At 39.7% G+C, this 16,418-nt stretch overlaps 1 protein-coding gene across 1 annotated transcript in view; it reads right to left on the bottom strand.

Moving 5' to 3' along the window:
- KREMEN1 (kringle containing transmembrane protein 1) overlaps positions 1 to 16,418 on the bottom strand; it is a 155,705-nt gene that overhangs the window by 9,486 nt on the left and 129,801 nt on the right. Inside the window, exon 6 of the mRNA XM_018558492.1 lies at positions 1,392 to 1,724. Within this exon, the coding sequence (XP_018413994.1) occupies positions 1,392 to 1,724 (333 nt within the window). The remainder of the gene's footprint in view (positions 1 to 1,391; positions 1,725 to 16,418) is intronic.

Below are 16,418 nucleotides of genomic sequence, written 5' to 3'. Positions count from 1 at the left end.
TCAGGCTGAAAATGAAAATGACTTTTAAAAGGATTTTTTATCTATTCTATTTTACTATATTATGTCCTCAGTTATTTACAAACACTCAGCAATCAGTTCTGACTACGCTCTCCATCCTGACTCGCCTATCACAGGAGGCCCAGTGGGGCGGTGCGGGAGGAGAGCTTGGCCTCCTGTGACAGCTGACAGGTGTCTCTTCCCCACACCTCCCCGTTTAGCCTCCTGACAGTTTCTCTCCTCCCCACTAGGCATCACTCTGTGTTCCCTCCGATCCCCGCTGCTTCTGCTGACACCAGCGGTGGAGGAGAGAAGCTAGGGAATCACCTTATTTTCAGCTGTTTTTGGTACTATCGGCATTTTGCCCCTAGTACCATGTTTCAGCAGCCAACATTTCAGTGCATCCCTAATGTGTATATTCAAATATACAATGGTCATATCTGAGTCATTTATAATTTATAAAAATAGCTGTTTGTCTGCTAGAAATCTAGTGCTGTCCTATGTTCAGTGCACTCTGCAGTGTTATCAACCCTGCTCAGTTCTCCTCTGTGACAGACAGAAGACCCCCTCCCCATGTTATGGAGATGAGAGGAGAGGGAGGTATTCAGTAGTCCTACCACACTTTTTGTCCTAGGGTGATAACGCTACTCCTACGCAGATACAAAACAGTATATTGTTACCTTAGGACAGGAAGTGTGTTACTGGCAGGATCACCGTGTTAAAATAAAGCTGGAAAGGAAATCTAATGTAGCTGCTGGATCTAAGGGCTAGTAAACGGCAAGATATTTATTTTTGTTCTTGGGTTTAGATCATCAGCATGATGTAGCTAATTGTTGTTCCTTTAAACTACTGACAGAGAACATTTATAATGTGATAAAAGTGCTCTGTTATACAACGATTGGCCACAACATTATGACCACTGAGAGGTGACATGAATAACATTGATTATCTTATCACAATGGCGCATTTTGTCCCTGACATTGATGTGTTGTAAGCAGAAAAAATGGGTGATTGTAAGGATTTGTGTGACTTTGACAAGGGCCAAATTGTGATAACTGGATGACCAATAGTAGTCCAAGGAAGGAGAACTGGTGAAGTAGCGACAGGGTCATGGATGGCCAAGGCTCATTAATGCATTTGGGGAGCGATGGCTGGTCCATGTAGTCTTATCCAAGAGAACAGCTACTGTAGCTCAAATGGTTTGGTGCCAGGTACCACAGCATACCTTCAGAGGTCTAGTGGAGTCCATGCCTCAAGGGGTCAGGGCTGTTTTGGCAGCAAAAGGGGGGGCCTACTAAATATTAGGCAGGTGGTCATAATGTTATGGCTGGTTGGTGTATGTAAAGAAAACTAAAACAAAATATAAAAACACAATGTGTTATTGCTTCTCTTACCTTCGTACACAATTGCAAATCCCTGGGCCTGATTAACTCGGTCGGAGAAGAAATACAAGATGACAAAGTCTAATGAGATGTTAAAACTGTGTATAGGATGGTTCCTGCCATCAAAGCGCACCAACACTTGCTTTGTGTAACCATCCAAAAGCTCCACCATATCTCGGGAGTCTTTTATGTCGAAGAAGGTGAAGTTAAATCGGATCAAAGAAGCTCCCGGTACTTGAATAGTCCAGTAACAGGCTTTTCCTGATCCGTATGAGTCTGGAAAATCTGGAGAGTAGATAACAGCAGCATCCTTGGTGTAATTTCCACCACAGGCTCCAATCAACGCTATGAAGAAAGAAGATTACACTTTTGTTATTTTCACGTACAGTTTAATCAGGAAAATACAGCGAAAGCACAAGATGAACAAAGATGCACAAATATGTTAACCCAGAGCTGACTAGAATCTAGCATGGGCTTATCACTATATGTTTATTGATGGGTCTATATCTGAATGGCTTTTCTTTTTTATCCACTACACCCTTGAATTGAGAATTACCTAATAATAAACAATGAAAACCATGTCCTGCAGTATAATTACAAACATTCCTGTATGTTGGTGGGTATGGTGCTGGGAAAAGATAAAATAGGATTCTGTTCAGTTCAGGATTGTGAGGATTTCATGATTTTAGGGTTAGGTAAAGACAATGTAGAATGGTTTTGCAAATGTTTTATGGTCAGGATAAAAAAAAAAAAAAGACAATTTTTTTCATGTTTTTAGTCAGATAAATATGAAATATTACATAATAATATTTTCTATTTGAGCCAGCCTGTTTAAAGACTCAATGAGAGCAATTCCTTACCAGATGGCTAAAGGATTGAATACAACAGAAAACAACTCCTATGATATCTCTTTAGCTAACCCATATTGCTCTGCAAATCCTTAATGTTTATTTGTCAAACATATGGAACCTGATAAAGTATACATGGCGACCTCTGTTTATTAGGTGCATATTGCACAGTGACAGCGCACTGGGTGTGCGCTGTCACCGTAAAGGAAGCGATACAGCAAGCTGAAGCAGCTTCTTGATATCCCTTCTTCTCACCTTTTTTGCCTGATCATGAAGTGACTGTCAAGGGAAAAGAGAGAAGTACAGCCACAGAGCAGCACAAAACAGCACAGAACTTCCTGCTGCCTCTGGTGAGCTTGGGGACCTGCTGGTTGCCTCCTCACCTCGACTCGGCTTGCACATGGAGGAGGCAGTCTCTCCCAGCTTAGTCTCCCACACTTAAGTGTCTGCACAGATGCTTATTAGAGGGAGTCAGTCAGCCCAATGTGCAGATCTGTGTCTGGTCAGACCAGGTTCAGATCTGCGGCTAATATCTGCACTACATTGCAGTGCAGGTTAAAATTATGACAGACAGGCACAGTTTACAAGGCACTTAAAAAGCAACTTACCTGCGACAAATCACAGGTTTTTTTCAGGTTTTGGCACACATGTCACAAATCATGTTTAACATAGGCGCACTATGTTGATGATTTGGTGCTTCACTACTTAGAGAGCCACTAGTGTGGAGTAAAGGTGCAGGTTGGGACACCAACTTCATTGCTTGCAGGCTTACTATGGAGCAGTGGCTTACTGAGTAATTAAGCCAAGACAGCTAGAAACTAGCAATTTATAAAAAAAAATATTAGCAATGGCAGTTGTGATAGTTGTGTCATGACAGGTTTACTTGAGACTATAAATGAGCAGTATATACAATGCCTTGCTGTTGGAATGTGTTCAAACTTATAAATAGTTTCTGAGAACAAGAAACAAACTCCATGTGAGGTCTGGTTGACCACAAACCAGGATATTTCATACAAATCTTTAACTGAAGTAATGCTTCAGTATGTCAAAGTTGACATTTCTAAAGATGCATCTCTCTCCTCATTTTTCTTTCGAAGATGCATTACTTACTTCTTAGTACTATACCGAACTCATTTCTGAGGTGAGAAAGAGTGACACATTGTAGTGCAAAATATTCAGTCAATATAAACCCTATTTTTCGGATCAAACCAGTTACACTCACTGATGCGTTTTTCACTACTGCCCTTCATTAATACTAGCATTTATAAATAACCAATGAAACCATTTGGCTAAAGTTAAGTGTCTTGTATAAAAGAATGCTGACAGACTGGCGTAATATGACAGAAGAGACTGTGTGAGTCTCTTCTGGCATACATCCTTCTTTCTGCCTGCCAGAACTTTTTTTATTTTTCTATTATGCTATGCTATGCATAGTATGGATAAAAGCTCCTTGGGGCTCTTTTTAATGTTTGTTTTACTTTACTTCTGCTTTAAATTAAACATTTAGTGCAATATAAACACTCTGAACAGTTACAGCCAAACATTGTTTTCTTTTCAACTGGGTGTTAAAACCCCTGTCAGGTTGTTATTGCTGTCTAACCCCCCCCTCTGGGGAAATTCTCTCTATCAATTTATCCTGATGCTTACTGTCTCTGACACTGAAAGTAATCCGGGGAAATCCAAAAAAGTTAGAGTCACAGGAGCAAGAACGGAGGAGAACTCTTCCAATGGGGACATTCAATGGGTTTCTTGGCCTGTTAAGGGTTATAATTTCTTTTTGCTTCTCCTTCTTTGTAATGCTAGGAGGGGCTGTGAGGGATTAAATGATTACATCCCAGGCTTCTCCAATGTATTTAGATGACGTTAATGAGAGAAACACAATCCTCAAATTTCAGTCTTTCTATAAGGACAGATCACTGTGAAGGTACTCAACAAACCTGGAATCAGCCACGTTGCATGCTGCTACAAAACTTCTAAAAGGTAAGAAATATTAAAAAGAAATATATATTTTTTTTTTCCGTTATGCTGTGTGAAAAGGAACACACAACAAACATATAGAGAGGTTTTCTCAAATTTGACTGCAAAAGTGGAAATACACTTAAGTTTTGTTTAAAGTGTACCTTAAAGGACCCAGGAGGGGGCCAAACCATACCTGACTCCATGCAGAACTCAAAATATATATATAAAAAAATTGTTATAATTTAATTTGCCTTTACTACCATTAGAGGATTAGTATTCGTCAAAATGTTGTTTGCTAACCTCAAGTGGAAAGTAAGCAGCAGAAAAGATTACTATATTAGAGCATTCACTTTGAATGATGGTCATAACTTTAAACAGATCTATTTTGCTATATTATATACTTCTAACGGGTGTGACAACAATAACAAATACAAAATATGACAAATATGAGTGATGGCACCTCCTTGGTCTAAATACAAGCTGCATTTTGCTGCAATTACCTTTTCAGTCTCTAGATAGAAGAAATGAATATGAATATGAAGATATAGTTTCATATATTCATTCCACTTACCAAATATAAGACAATAAATATAAAAGATTGGTTATATAACATGGATTTCATTTACCAATGGTGCAAACCTCACCATGTACATGTGGAAGAAGGCTGTGGATTTATGTTACATATACATATATTACATATCCTAAAAGATCTGAAGGCAAGTGCCTGTACTAAGTGGATGTTTACTGAACAAGTATCAGTGGCAGAAGCTTAGAACTAGACAAGTGTCTGGGCATCCTATGTCCTTTTTGCCTAGCAAATGTTTGTCCAAATGGCTTATCGAAACATTTGTGATGTTGAAAGGTTGAGAAGAACCTTGATGTGACATTTGCATAACTAAAATGGTTGACTCTATGTTTTTAATATTGCAGTATAAATATAAAGTCACATGAAGTGGGTCTGCCAAGAATTGTGGGAGTGATTACAAAAATCTCATTGTGTGCAGACAAACTTCCTAAAAATGCCAAGAATGCAAAACTTGGAGAGACTGACAATTGCAAATATATCCATCTTTGCAGATTAGAAACTAAAACTTGAGTTCTGAAACTCATAAATTAGCAGTTTTGAAGTTGATTGAGGTTGGTATTATATAAAGTTCAACTAACAAAACATTTATGCCCATGTGTGTTACAAACATTTAACTAAATGCTAAAAATTCAGAAAGCTTGGACAGGATTATTACAATCATTGCACACACATTTGGATTTAGCCAATAACGAAGCTGAAAAGCAACTACAAAAGGTTACACCTTACGATAATCGTGGGAAATCCAGCGATCGTACGATTATGGTAAGCTGTGTGGAAGCCGTGCGACCTCTACTACTGTAAGGTCACACGACTTTAAACTTACGAACATGTTTGAAAACCCGCCGAGCATCGTACGATGTTCAGCGGGTGTGTAGCATGTTCGTAAGATAAAAGCCAGACGGGGCCGGTGTGCGCAAGCATTGCGGTCATCGGAAGCCCGCCCCTCAGGGGGCGTGGCTTGCGATCATCACAAGTACGATCTGCCTATGCAAGATAGGCAGATCGTACGTTTTTTTTAAGTACCTTACAACCATCGCAAGACAAAAGTCTTGCGATGGTTGTAAGGTGTGTACCCAGCCTAAGAGTGTAGAGTGCAGTAACCAAGGCCATCCAATCAAAATATAGTTTAGTATGGTGAGATCAGTAAAAATAATTTTCTTTTGGTTGCTATAAATTACTGCACATGGCTCCTAATCTTTTCTCTCTGTAGAGACTAACTAAGTAGCCCAGAATGTCTCCACAGGAAAACAATCTGTGAAGGTAACTACCCTCCCTTTACCGTATACATCCTTGTATGCTATCTGACCCTTATATTTCTGCCACAAATCACATAAAATATATGAAAAATACAACCATGTAGTAAATGTTTTTGGCTATTGATGTTTAACCTGTATAACTAAATTTAAGGCTTTCATGAAAAAAGCCTTAGGCCCCATTCACGCCAGATGCATTGGCATCCGTTTTTAGAACGGAAGCCAACACAAGGAAATCTGAAAATGAATGGGTGTGAATGGGAGCAGTTCAAACCACTGTACTGCATTGATGTGCACTGCCCTCCACTAAAAAAAGGAGAGTATACTCTCCTTTTTTCCAGCGCAATGCTACATAAAGAAACACGTATTTAATGCGTGTCAACACAACAGACATCAACGCAGGGCAGAACCGATACCTTATATAGTTAGCATAAAAATAAAAAAAACAAAACAAAAAACGCAACGTAACACAATGCATGTCAAAATACTATGCCAAAACAAGTGAACGCACATGCGTTAAGTCACGTCAAACGCACACATTTGACTGTGAAAACATCCTTAGGGATATAGTCATAAGTGAATGTGACATTCACCAGTCATTCTCTGCAGGTGAATCAATGAACTGTAATTTAAAATACATGCACCAGGATGATACACCTGTAGTGAGTGTCACATTTACTGCTTGAAAAATACCCCTCTAAAGTCCAGAAATATGTTTAGACCATGATAGTATCAGGGTATCAATACACATCATGATCTCATCAAGAGTTATGTATTTCAGCTATGATCTTGTTTGAACAGTTTCCTCTAAACAGCATAATACAGACAGTATCTAAAAACCGCACACTGCAGACTTGTAATGTACACTCCACTTATGTAGTGCATAATTACACTTTTTTGTATCACTGTATCTACCCCATGTTGCTTATGTGAACTAATGTGACTAAAAAAAACACTCTGCAAGGGAGCAATTGTGATGGTCTTGCCATATCCAATCAATAAACAACAGCAGGAAAGCCCCAGGTCAGGTGAAAATTATGTTTGGCCAAATGTCCAAAATCACTGATGAGGAAACACAGTTGAAATCTAGTTTACGCCACTCCGCCCACCTCTTCTCCACAGCAGACAGCAATCTTCTGTTCTGGTTCCAGGCCCCAGTCTTCAAGGCTCCGAACCATGGTCTAAATTCAGAGCCACATACTTGACTTCCCGCAAATCCAAGTCATGTATGACCACAACTGTGTCCTTCTTCTCAAATGTTCTTTCTCAATCTGACCTCTAAGTACACAATGGTCTGCCCACTCACTGCTAACAAGACTGAACCACATTGTTCCCACAGGCAGTCTTTTCACAGGCCGTAAGCTTCATCCAGTAAAGGTTTACTAGAAATCAGGCTTTATGTGAACCACAACCAAAAGTGGCTGCTAGACAATGACCAACCAACGGTTGCATGACTAAACAAGTGCTGACCTCTTTCTTTTGTCCTTGTGAAATGTTATTTAAAAATATTTTCAAAGGGTAGAATCATAAATAAGATATGGTCATCTTTTAGTATGGTTTCCAAATCGCTTTAACTTAACATGGTTATGGTTTATATTGTGTATGTCTCCTCTATTTTTGACATCAGCAGTTACATGACTTTCTGCTGCACTTACATATGAAATGTTAATCCGAACACAAACAACGTAAATGATAGTAAATGCTGCCCTTAAAGCATATGTAACAACACAATCTATTTTTCAGTACGTTTGGTATTATATCTCACTGTACACAGTTTTCATACGAAAAATATTTTTTGTGACTTAATTACAAGGTTTCTTAAAATGAGGATCCTGCCAGTAACAGCACCTTCTGTATCAGTCTGACAAAGGCTACACATATTTTGGCAGGTAAAACTGTGCTTATATAAGTATTTCATATATGTATTTTTCTGGAGGTTAGCATTAAAAGACATTTAAGCCTTATATATGAGGAGGACCTTGCACTTTGGGTACTGCAGCACTACTACTCAAGGCACACTAGAAGAGAAGTATAAGGTAGATATTCAATGCAGATGCCACTGACATATACAACTGCATGTCTTAAGCATCACATGGCACTTCTCTTCGTAATCTTGGGAGAAAGGATGCAGCGGGCTTACCTAAATTAAGATTGAAATGCCACTTCACATTTTACGTATAGAGTCGGCATATTGACAGCTGCAGTGTCCCAGGCTGGCTCAAACTATTGGAACATACTAGTTCTAATAGTTACATTTTACTCTCCCTGAATTCAATGTATTTTTGCCTGCCTGCATCTGTCATTTGCTTTCAAACATTCCCTACACACTGGGGGTGATTTACTAACCTAAACACACGCACGCACCAGGTGCGTGTGATTTTCACACAGCAAAACGTATTTATCAACCAAAAAATCTCTAAAAGCATATTTCCACTAATGCCATATATGGAAAAATCATGCACATGATGCATATATAATGCTGCTTCACAGTTTAGACAAAAATGATTAGCTCATGCATATACATTCCTGCATTCATCAACGCAAGCAACACAACATAGAGCTAATTTACACAACATCACCTTGCAATTCATGCAAGGCTTTGCACAACACACCTGCTGGGTGTGTAGACACTACAAAGGTGTTTAGATTCCACCCATAGATCATGCTGGGAGGGAACACACTACAGAGGTGTATACATGTTCGTGGTGTGTTTATAAGGTTAGTAAATCAACCCCACTGACTCACAATGGAAGGTGGAGCTGGTAAGCTCTACTACATGGCAAAGGGCTGACAATATAATATATTGAACTTGGAATCTGCATTAGAAAGCAATGTGAGCCAAATGGAGACCTTGTCAATGTGCTGCTGATTCTTTATTGTCCAAGCAGCAGGATAGTTGTAGGACAGCAACCAAGCCATGTCGCTTAAATGCAAATTAAAAAAATTACTAACCTGGCTGTGCTGTCAGATAGAATCACTGGCTGAACTGGACAAGACTGGCTGAACTAAATTTGTTGGCAGGCAAAAGAGCTCACAATATGTATCTAAATAATATATAGTATAATTTACATATATTATATATTTAGCTGCTTGACTGCAGTTCAGCTGTAAAATACAGATCTAGTAAGTATATATGTACATGAACCCCTTAATTCATTAGATCAATTTAAAGAAATAAACAAAATAATGTAACAGAAAATAAACTTAACAAACAAGACTAAAATTGTTATATGATATTGAAAGGCTGCATCCAACTACAGGTGTCACCCAGAAATTTTGTTTAACTGGTAGCCTAGGATGTGTACTGCCCCCCGCAATATTTCCATTACACCCCTAGATGTTCAGCCAACTTCATGAATGTTCAGGGTATCAAGGTGCTGCTTTCTAGGGGAGGTGGTCATCATCGACACACCCTGCATTTATGCTATAAGCACCCCCCTAGCATTACTAAGGGCCGTCCAGCACCGAAGACGAGGCCAAGAGGAAAATGGAGATGGGCTTTAACTGTAGTAGAGAAAAGTTAGGTTACTATGCTGGCTCCACTGTCTGGCAAAACATTGTAAATCTCAGAAATACAAATCTTTTGGCAGGTAAAGTAGTTCCCATATAAAAGTATTTTAATTGTGGATTTAGCTGTTTGCCTGGAGTTCAGCTTTATGTTAGCCTGCAATGCCAATCATTATACCTTTATCTGGTCTATGTGAATATACAGCCACATTTAAAGAAGACAGCAGGTGAATGATGAAGGGGAAAAGATGGCAAGGCATGGTATATTTTCTATGCATGCTTGTGCTGAGTTCATTGTTTTCTTTAATCTTTCTGTACAAGACTTTGTGAGTATTTATAGAACTAATCACAGCAGAAATTAGCTAATAAAACAGTCACCATAATTGCACTGTACCTATTTGAACCATTTATGCATAAGTATGCTAAAACTTAAAAAACAATCAATCAAGGCCTCCGATTGGAGTAGTCATCTATAAACATAAAACTGGTTGATTCACGTGGTGCTAATATACATGGGTGCAGGGTATTCCATCTCTGTCATCCTGTTTCTGTGACCTCTCCCTGGAAGCCTTCATCTGTAACATATTGTTCACGGCTATTCTGTCTTCCAGAACACAGAGGCATGAAATGACGACAGCTCGGAAATGTTTGAGATCTGTTGTCGGCAGCTGTTGGTCTAGATGCCATGATGGTGAGATATCTATTGTTAGATCTAGTCCCAGAGGTTCTGGCCTTTTTAAAATGTTGCATGCAAGACACATTGTGAAGTTGATCCTGTGATCTCTTTATCTGATGCATTAAAATATATACCACACACAAGTTAGGAGTACAGTAATGTTAATCTCAATGACAGGCGGAGGGAGAAGTAACTCGGATGTAAGACTGCTAACTGTAATACTGATTCTCTGGAAGTCTCAAATACCACATCAAACAACATGCAGGGAACATATGCATATTTATGATTAATATCAAGCTTCTTTTAGCTAACAACCATGCTGACGCTGTTAGTATAACTGCTGTCAAAAAGCCAGCTAAGCTTCACTTTTTAATTAGTCCAGGTTTTCAGTTCATAAAGATGACCATCATTGCGTAAGTTATGTGCATATTTTTAAATTAACAATAGATAGCCCATGCAAGGTGTAATCGAAGCTTTTGAAGAGTTTAGTACATAACACTGTAAAGCCTTCTTAAAACAGAAGGTATTCACATGTCTCATTCAATCACATATGCCAGAAATGAGAGGATTTAGCCTCAATTCAGGACAGAGGGCATGACCATGCAGATACACACCCAGAACAACCGGTGTATAGTGCAAATATAACCTAATATTACAGAGCCATTTATTCTAAACTGCATACAGCTGTTTCAGGCTGTTTGACCATCATAAGTGCAGAAACTATGGCTTCTATGAGGTAGGGCTTGTGACCCAATGGGACCGTATAACCCAACAGGTTTTGGTGAGAAGGGGCTAACAGGGTTATTCACTAAGCTGCCAAAGGCAGCCGAGTGAATAACCAAGCCGAAGTGAACGATGTTTGGCTATTCACTACGGCTCAGTACGGCTGATTTCAGTCATACATCGGCTGAAATCAGCTGTACATCGGCTGCCTGCAGCTGCCTTCGGTCAGCCATACATGCTCTGCATGTTCGGCTGAGCCGAAGTGCAGAAGGACTTCCACTCAGCCGATCCAACATCTGGATCGGCTGAGCCGAAGCTCCGGCAGCTCACTCACTGCCGTTCTGGGCCAGCCCCGCCCCGCCCAGTTGTTATTGTTTAATGACAGATCAGCATCCCCAGGTAATTTGGGGACACTGATCTGTCAGTACAACTGGGTGGAATCAGCCATATTATCACAGCTGGCTCCGCCCAGCTGTCATCTGCGAGGCAAATGGCCGGCCTTCGACAGGACGTTTGCCCCGCTTCGGCTGTCACTTCGGCTCAGTCGAGCCGAAGCATTTGCCTTCGGCTCGGCTGAGCCGCTCGGCTGCTGTATGGGCTATTGTGAATAGCCCGTACAGCAGCCCTTCGGTTCAACGGCCAAAGAGAGCCGAAGGATCAGCCGAAGCTACGGCTGTATCCTTCGGCTCATTAGTGAATAACTCCCTAAAGCAACCAAAGAGCCTTCACTCTAATCAGTATGTAGCATGGTAAAGCCTTCTGAAAACATTTGTAAGTGCAGCGCAAAAGAAATCATTACTTTTGACCCCATTCTGCCCACCACTGAAATTGAATAATCCTCCTTTTTTTGGGGGGATACATAATACAAAGGATTGCAACGTTATCTACAAATTAAAAAAAAAAAGTATTTTTAAGTCAATAAAATAAAATGAGTCAATAACATTTAACAAATAAACAACAAATTAAAAAAAAACAAATAACAAAACAAAAGTTTGTATAATAATGGTTGGAAAAAAAGAAATGACCAAATATGCCTATTCCACCTCAACCTAACCATTGAACCATCACATTCTCAAACAATTCATCCCCACGCAGCTATCTTCTCATGTATCATTTCCCCCTCCTCTTTCAGATTGTAAGCCCTCAGGGGCAGGGCCCTCCTTACCATCCTGTCTTGAATTGTATTGTAATTGTAATGTCTTCCTTACATTGTAAAGCGCTGCGCAAACTGTTGGCACTAAATAAATACTATGTAACAATAATAATAATAATGTCAGGAGGAAAATAATAGCTTAGGGGAAAGGGGAAGAAGGAGTTAAATAGGGCTGGTTGGTGTAAACTAAGGGTTAATAAAGAGTTAAATAAAACATTTTTTTTCAGGTTGCTTGCTTTAATTGAGATCATATGCAGATTAAAACAAATCCCTTTGATCTGCAGATGCATGCAACAGAGTAAATATAGAAGTAACAATTTCACTTTATATCTCCGTCTCAGGTCTGAACAATGTTTATAAACTGTCAGAAGGTCAATTTCTTGATAGCAAACAACTCCAGACTGTCTTTTCAACAACCAAAAATTGCTGGCAAATGTGAGGGGGAGCAGCAGGGACCCTGTACTTATACTGTATAAAGTTATTTTGACCATGTATAGCATGCCCAATGTCCACAACTGGTTAAAATACAACTGTACCTTTGTTTAAAAAATCATCATTGTAGTGAGCCTAGCACACTTATTAAAAACCTCCCTGGCGGTATGATTTTTTATTTTTATCATGTCATTTTTCGGTCTATTTTTTTCCCGAATTTTACTCTTCTTTGCCGTTTTTTTTGTTTTTTAAAAATATCCAGCCGGTTCCGGGACGGAACCCGGAAGACGGAAGTCGGCATCGGCCGCAGAACACAGTGCGGCTTGGGGGACAAGGTAAGTAAATGCTATGCGGCTTTCCCGAGTGTAGCTCGGGGGTTACCGCTTATGGTATGGAAAAGTAACCCCGAGCTACACTCGGGAATACCGCCAGGGAGGTTAAATGCATAATATAAAGGCTATAACTTTTGTAGACATAAACTAAGATTTTGACAAGGTCTGCCTAATTTAACTCTGCTGCTAAAATCAGGGAAAATTGTAGCTGGTTACATTATCATTAACTGACCATTAGGCTCCTGTGGAAGGCAGGAGTGCAAAGGCAGTAGTATCATGTGCTCTACAAATCCCAGCATTCAATGCAACTGTAGTTCTGTGAACTGCCCTGCCCACGTATACCTTGCTTAGGCTGAATATAAATGTATCTCAGTGGTTCTCATCCTAATTTTACATGTGTCACTCCCACAAAACAGTGTTCAGTGCATGAGTAGCCAGTGTGGGTTATGCCACATAAAAACAGGGAAAGTGTTCTCTGCAAATTGCGACTTTCTTCGAATTTTCAAAAATGTATGTAGGAGTTTCTGGAGGTTGTAGCAGCAGATTGTGAAAGCAGATGGGGCAGCAAGGAGAGCAGGGAAGGGAAGTAAATAATACTTATTGTGCCTCCTATAACACAAACCTGTTACTTTGCCAACAATGGACAGGTTCACTATAAGTCTGTTCTGTAGAATACAGGAGCTTGTGAAATAAGTCAATATAAATTATAGCACAAATAGACAAAATACTCTTTGTTACATAGTCAGGTTGAAGAAAAGACATGTCCATCGAGTTCAACTAAAAGACAAAAATAAATTAATTGAAAACCTGCATCTTCAATGACCTAAGGGCCGATTCACACCTTCTGCATTGGGGCTGCGCTGACTGTTTCCAGCACAGCTCCAACGCAAGATGAGGCAATTTGCCTCGTCATAGATGGTGCCCATTAACACCACCGCGTTGCAAAAAAAACCTTATGAAGTACGGTACAATTTGTTCTAACAGTAAAAAAAATCTTCTTGATGGCCTAAGGCAATGGGATTCTCAGCAGAACAACACTCAACAGCCTTATTTCCTATAAATATTAATAGCCATATGACGTGTGACTATCACTATGACGTAAACATGTGTTTTTCATTTGTAATTCATTGTGCTGTGTGTCACAAACATTTTAAGTTTCATCATTGTGTGTCATGATTTCATAAAAGGTTGGAAACCACTGGCATTGCACAAGCACATGACTCACAGAAAGTGTTTTGACACAAGTAGATCAGAGGGCATTTTTCTGATGATAAGATGACGTCATCTCTGGCCACGTCAATAATAGATGTACACTGTCAATGTGCTTTTATTACAATTTAATGTGGTTTTATTGTTGCACTTTATAATGTTGTTTTGAATTTTATAAGTACCAGAGCTGAAAGCTCAACTACAATGAGCGAAAAGGAAGATGACTAAGAATGTCCCATTGATTTGTAAAGAAAAGCAGGCCTTTCTGAGCAGAACAGGCAGTATTTTGTGAATTCAGACATCTAGCAACAAGCCTAATATAACTTGTGTTGCAATTGCTGAACAGCAACTGTGAATAGATGAATGGGTGGAAACGGATGTAATTATAACTTTCCAAATGGCTGGCTAGTCACAGAACTAACATTCCGCCTTTTTCTACATTCAGGGTAAGTTTGTGTAAACACAAAAAGATGGGACATATGCGGTAATAATTGGTATAAGGCTGCAATGCAAAAATGTAGGTAGGTAATGGTGGGGGTGGCAGTACCCATGGGGTACAAAGTAAAAACAGGTAGAATGGATGAGTTTAGAGGTTGTAGACACCAATGCACTAGGACACTGGAGTTTAGCGATGACCCATTGTGAGGCTAATGTAGTGTATATTGACTTAAAGGATTAATAAACCCTCACAGGTTTTTGCATATATCTATTGCTAGCAAGCAGTAGATATATGCAAAACAATTGAAAAAAAAAAAACTTTTTCAAAGGGTTAATACTTACCTATGTCTCCGCTGCACGCTCCCATCTGAAAATGTATCCGAAAAGGAACTGCATGCGCAGTTTAGATGTTCGGCCGGGAGACGAGGAGAGACACAAGGTAAGTCTATGGAGCAGCGTGCACCCGCACAGACTCTGTGGGACATGCGAGAAGAGGAGGAAAGAGTCAGCGCTGGATCAGAGACCCGCACCAGTGCTGGAGGGACATTTGAAAACTACACTAAAGAAGAAGATGATCAGATTAAGAGGCATGATTTAAGGTAAGTCCTTACACTAACATTGGGGGGAGGGGAAAAAATTAGCCTTTAATGTCACTTTAACAGAAAAAAACTGAAATGTAGAGTTTTCATTTACTTAGCACTCTGAGCTACAGTGGCAGCAGACCTAAAGGACAAATGGTAGTTTGCTTCTGTCCTCCATGTCTTATATTTGTATGATGAGTAGGGTTGTCTGTGCTTTCTTGCCACTCCCTTGGTGCTTGACGCAAGGCACTCTCAATGTCTAGACAGGTAAGTACATATCTGAGTAAACCTTACAGCTAAATGTAAATTCAAAAACAGACAGAGTTCTGTGCAGTGCGGGGTTTTCCACTACTGATTTATTCCCTGTATAAAAGTGTATGTTATGATTTGCTTCCGGAAATGACAGCAAATGGATGAATTCAGTTATGTCTAACACAGCTTGAAAAATGACCATTACACAGAGTAAAATAAAAATGTTCCTTTGCAAAGCTTATTTTATCTAAAATGTGTATTTGTGGTTTATCTAATGAGGCTTTGCTTTGTGGTTGACTTGATGGAGGAGGGTTAGAACCTCTGTCAGGTTTTAAATGATGTCTGTGTTCCAGCTGAGTAGGTTGGCCCTCTCACTGTGTCTTAGTGACCATTGTCACTGGGACTGACAGTGATGAGAAATCCAATATAGAGTTGTCACCGGAACAGAAATAGAAGGGGGAATCTTCCAAGGATACTTTTTTTTCTGTGACAATTGTCTAAGGGGTGATTTGCCTTTTGGAGTGATTTCCTCTTACATTTTTATGTGGAAAAGAAGTGAAGGCAATTCTATTTAAAGTGACACTAAACTCACTAGTTTAAACTTCTATTTAAAGTGACACTAAACTAAATCTTAACAATACATTCAAATACCTTAACTATTAACAAAACTAGATCCTCAATCATCTCTGAATTGGTGCTGACATTGTCCTTTCTTCTGGAGGGTGGCTACGTTTGTTCTCCATGGTCCCTGTGTGTGTTGTAAAGTAGCCACTGCTCCAAGCTCACTTTGTTATGGATTACAACTTGGGAGCGTGAGGCCTAAGGCGACCGCCTAATTTGCCTAATTAAAGAGCCGCCTCTGCAACTACTACTAGTTTACTTATTTGTATTGAGATTGCAGTCCATTGGAAGACTGAGCTTAGAATGCGGTCTACTTTACAACACACACAGGGACCATGGGGAACAAAAGTAGCCACCCTCCAGAAGGAAGGACAGTGTCAGCACCAATTCAGAGATGATTTGAGGATCTACAGCCGAGTGATACACAAATAAGATACATTTTTGTTAATAGTTAAGGTACTTGAATACA

This window comes from Nanorana parkeri, unplaced genomic scaffold (genome assembly GCF_000935625.1).
Source record: "Nanorana parkeri isolate BGI_ZX_2015 unplaced genomic scaffold, ASM93562v1 scaffold343, whole genome shotgun sequence".
Lineage (NCBI taxonomy): Eukaryota > Metazoa > Chordata > Amphibia > Anura > Dicroglossidae > Nanorana > Nanorana parkeri.
The sequence above is the reverse complement of the archived record's forward strand: the minus strand, read 5'-3'. Positions and strand labels throughout refer to the sequence as shown.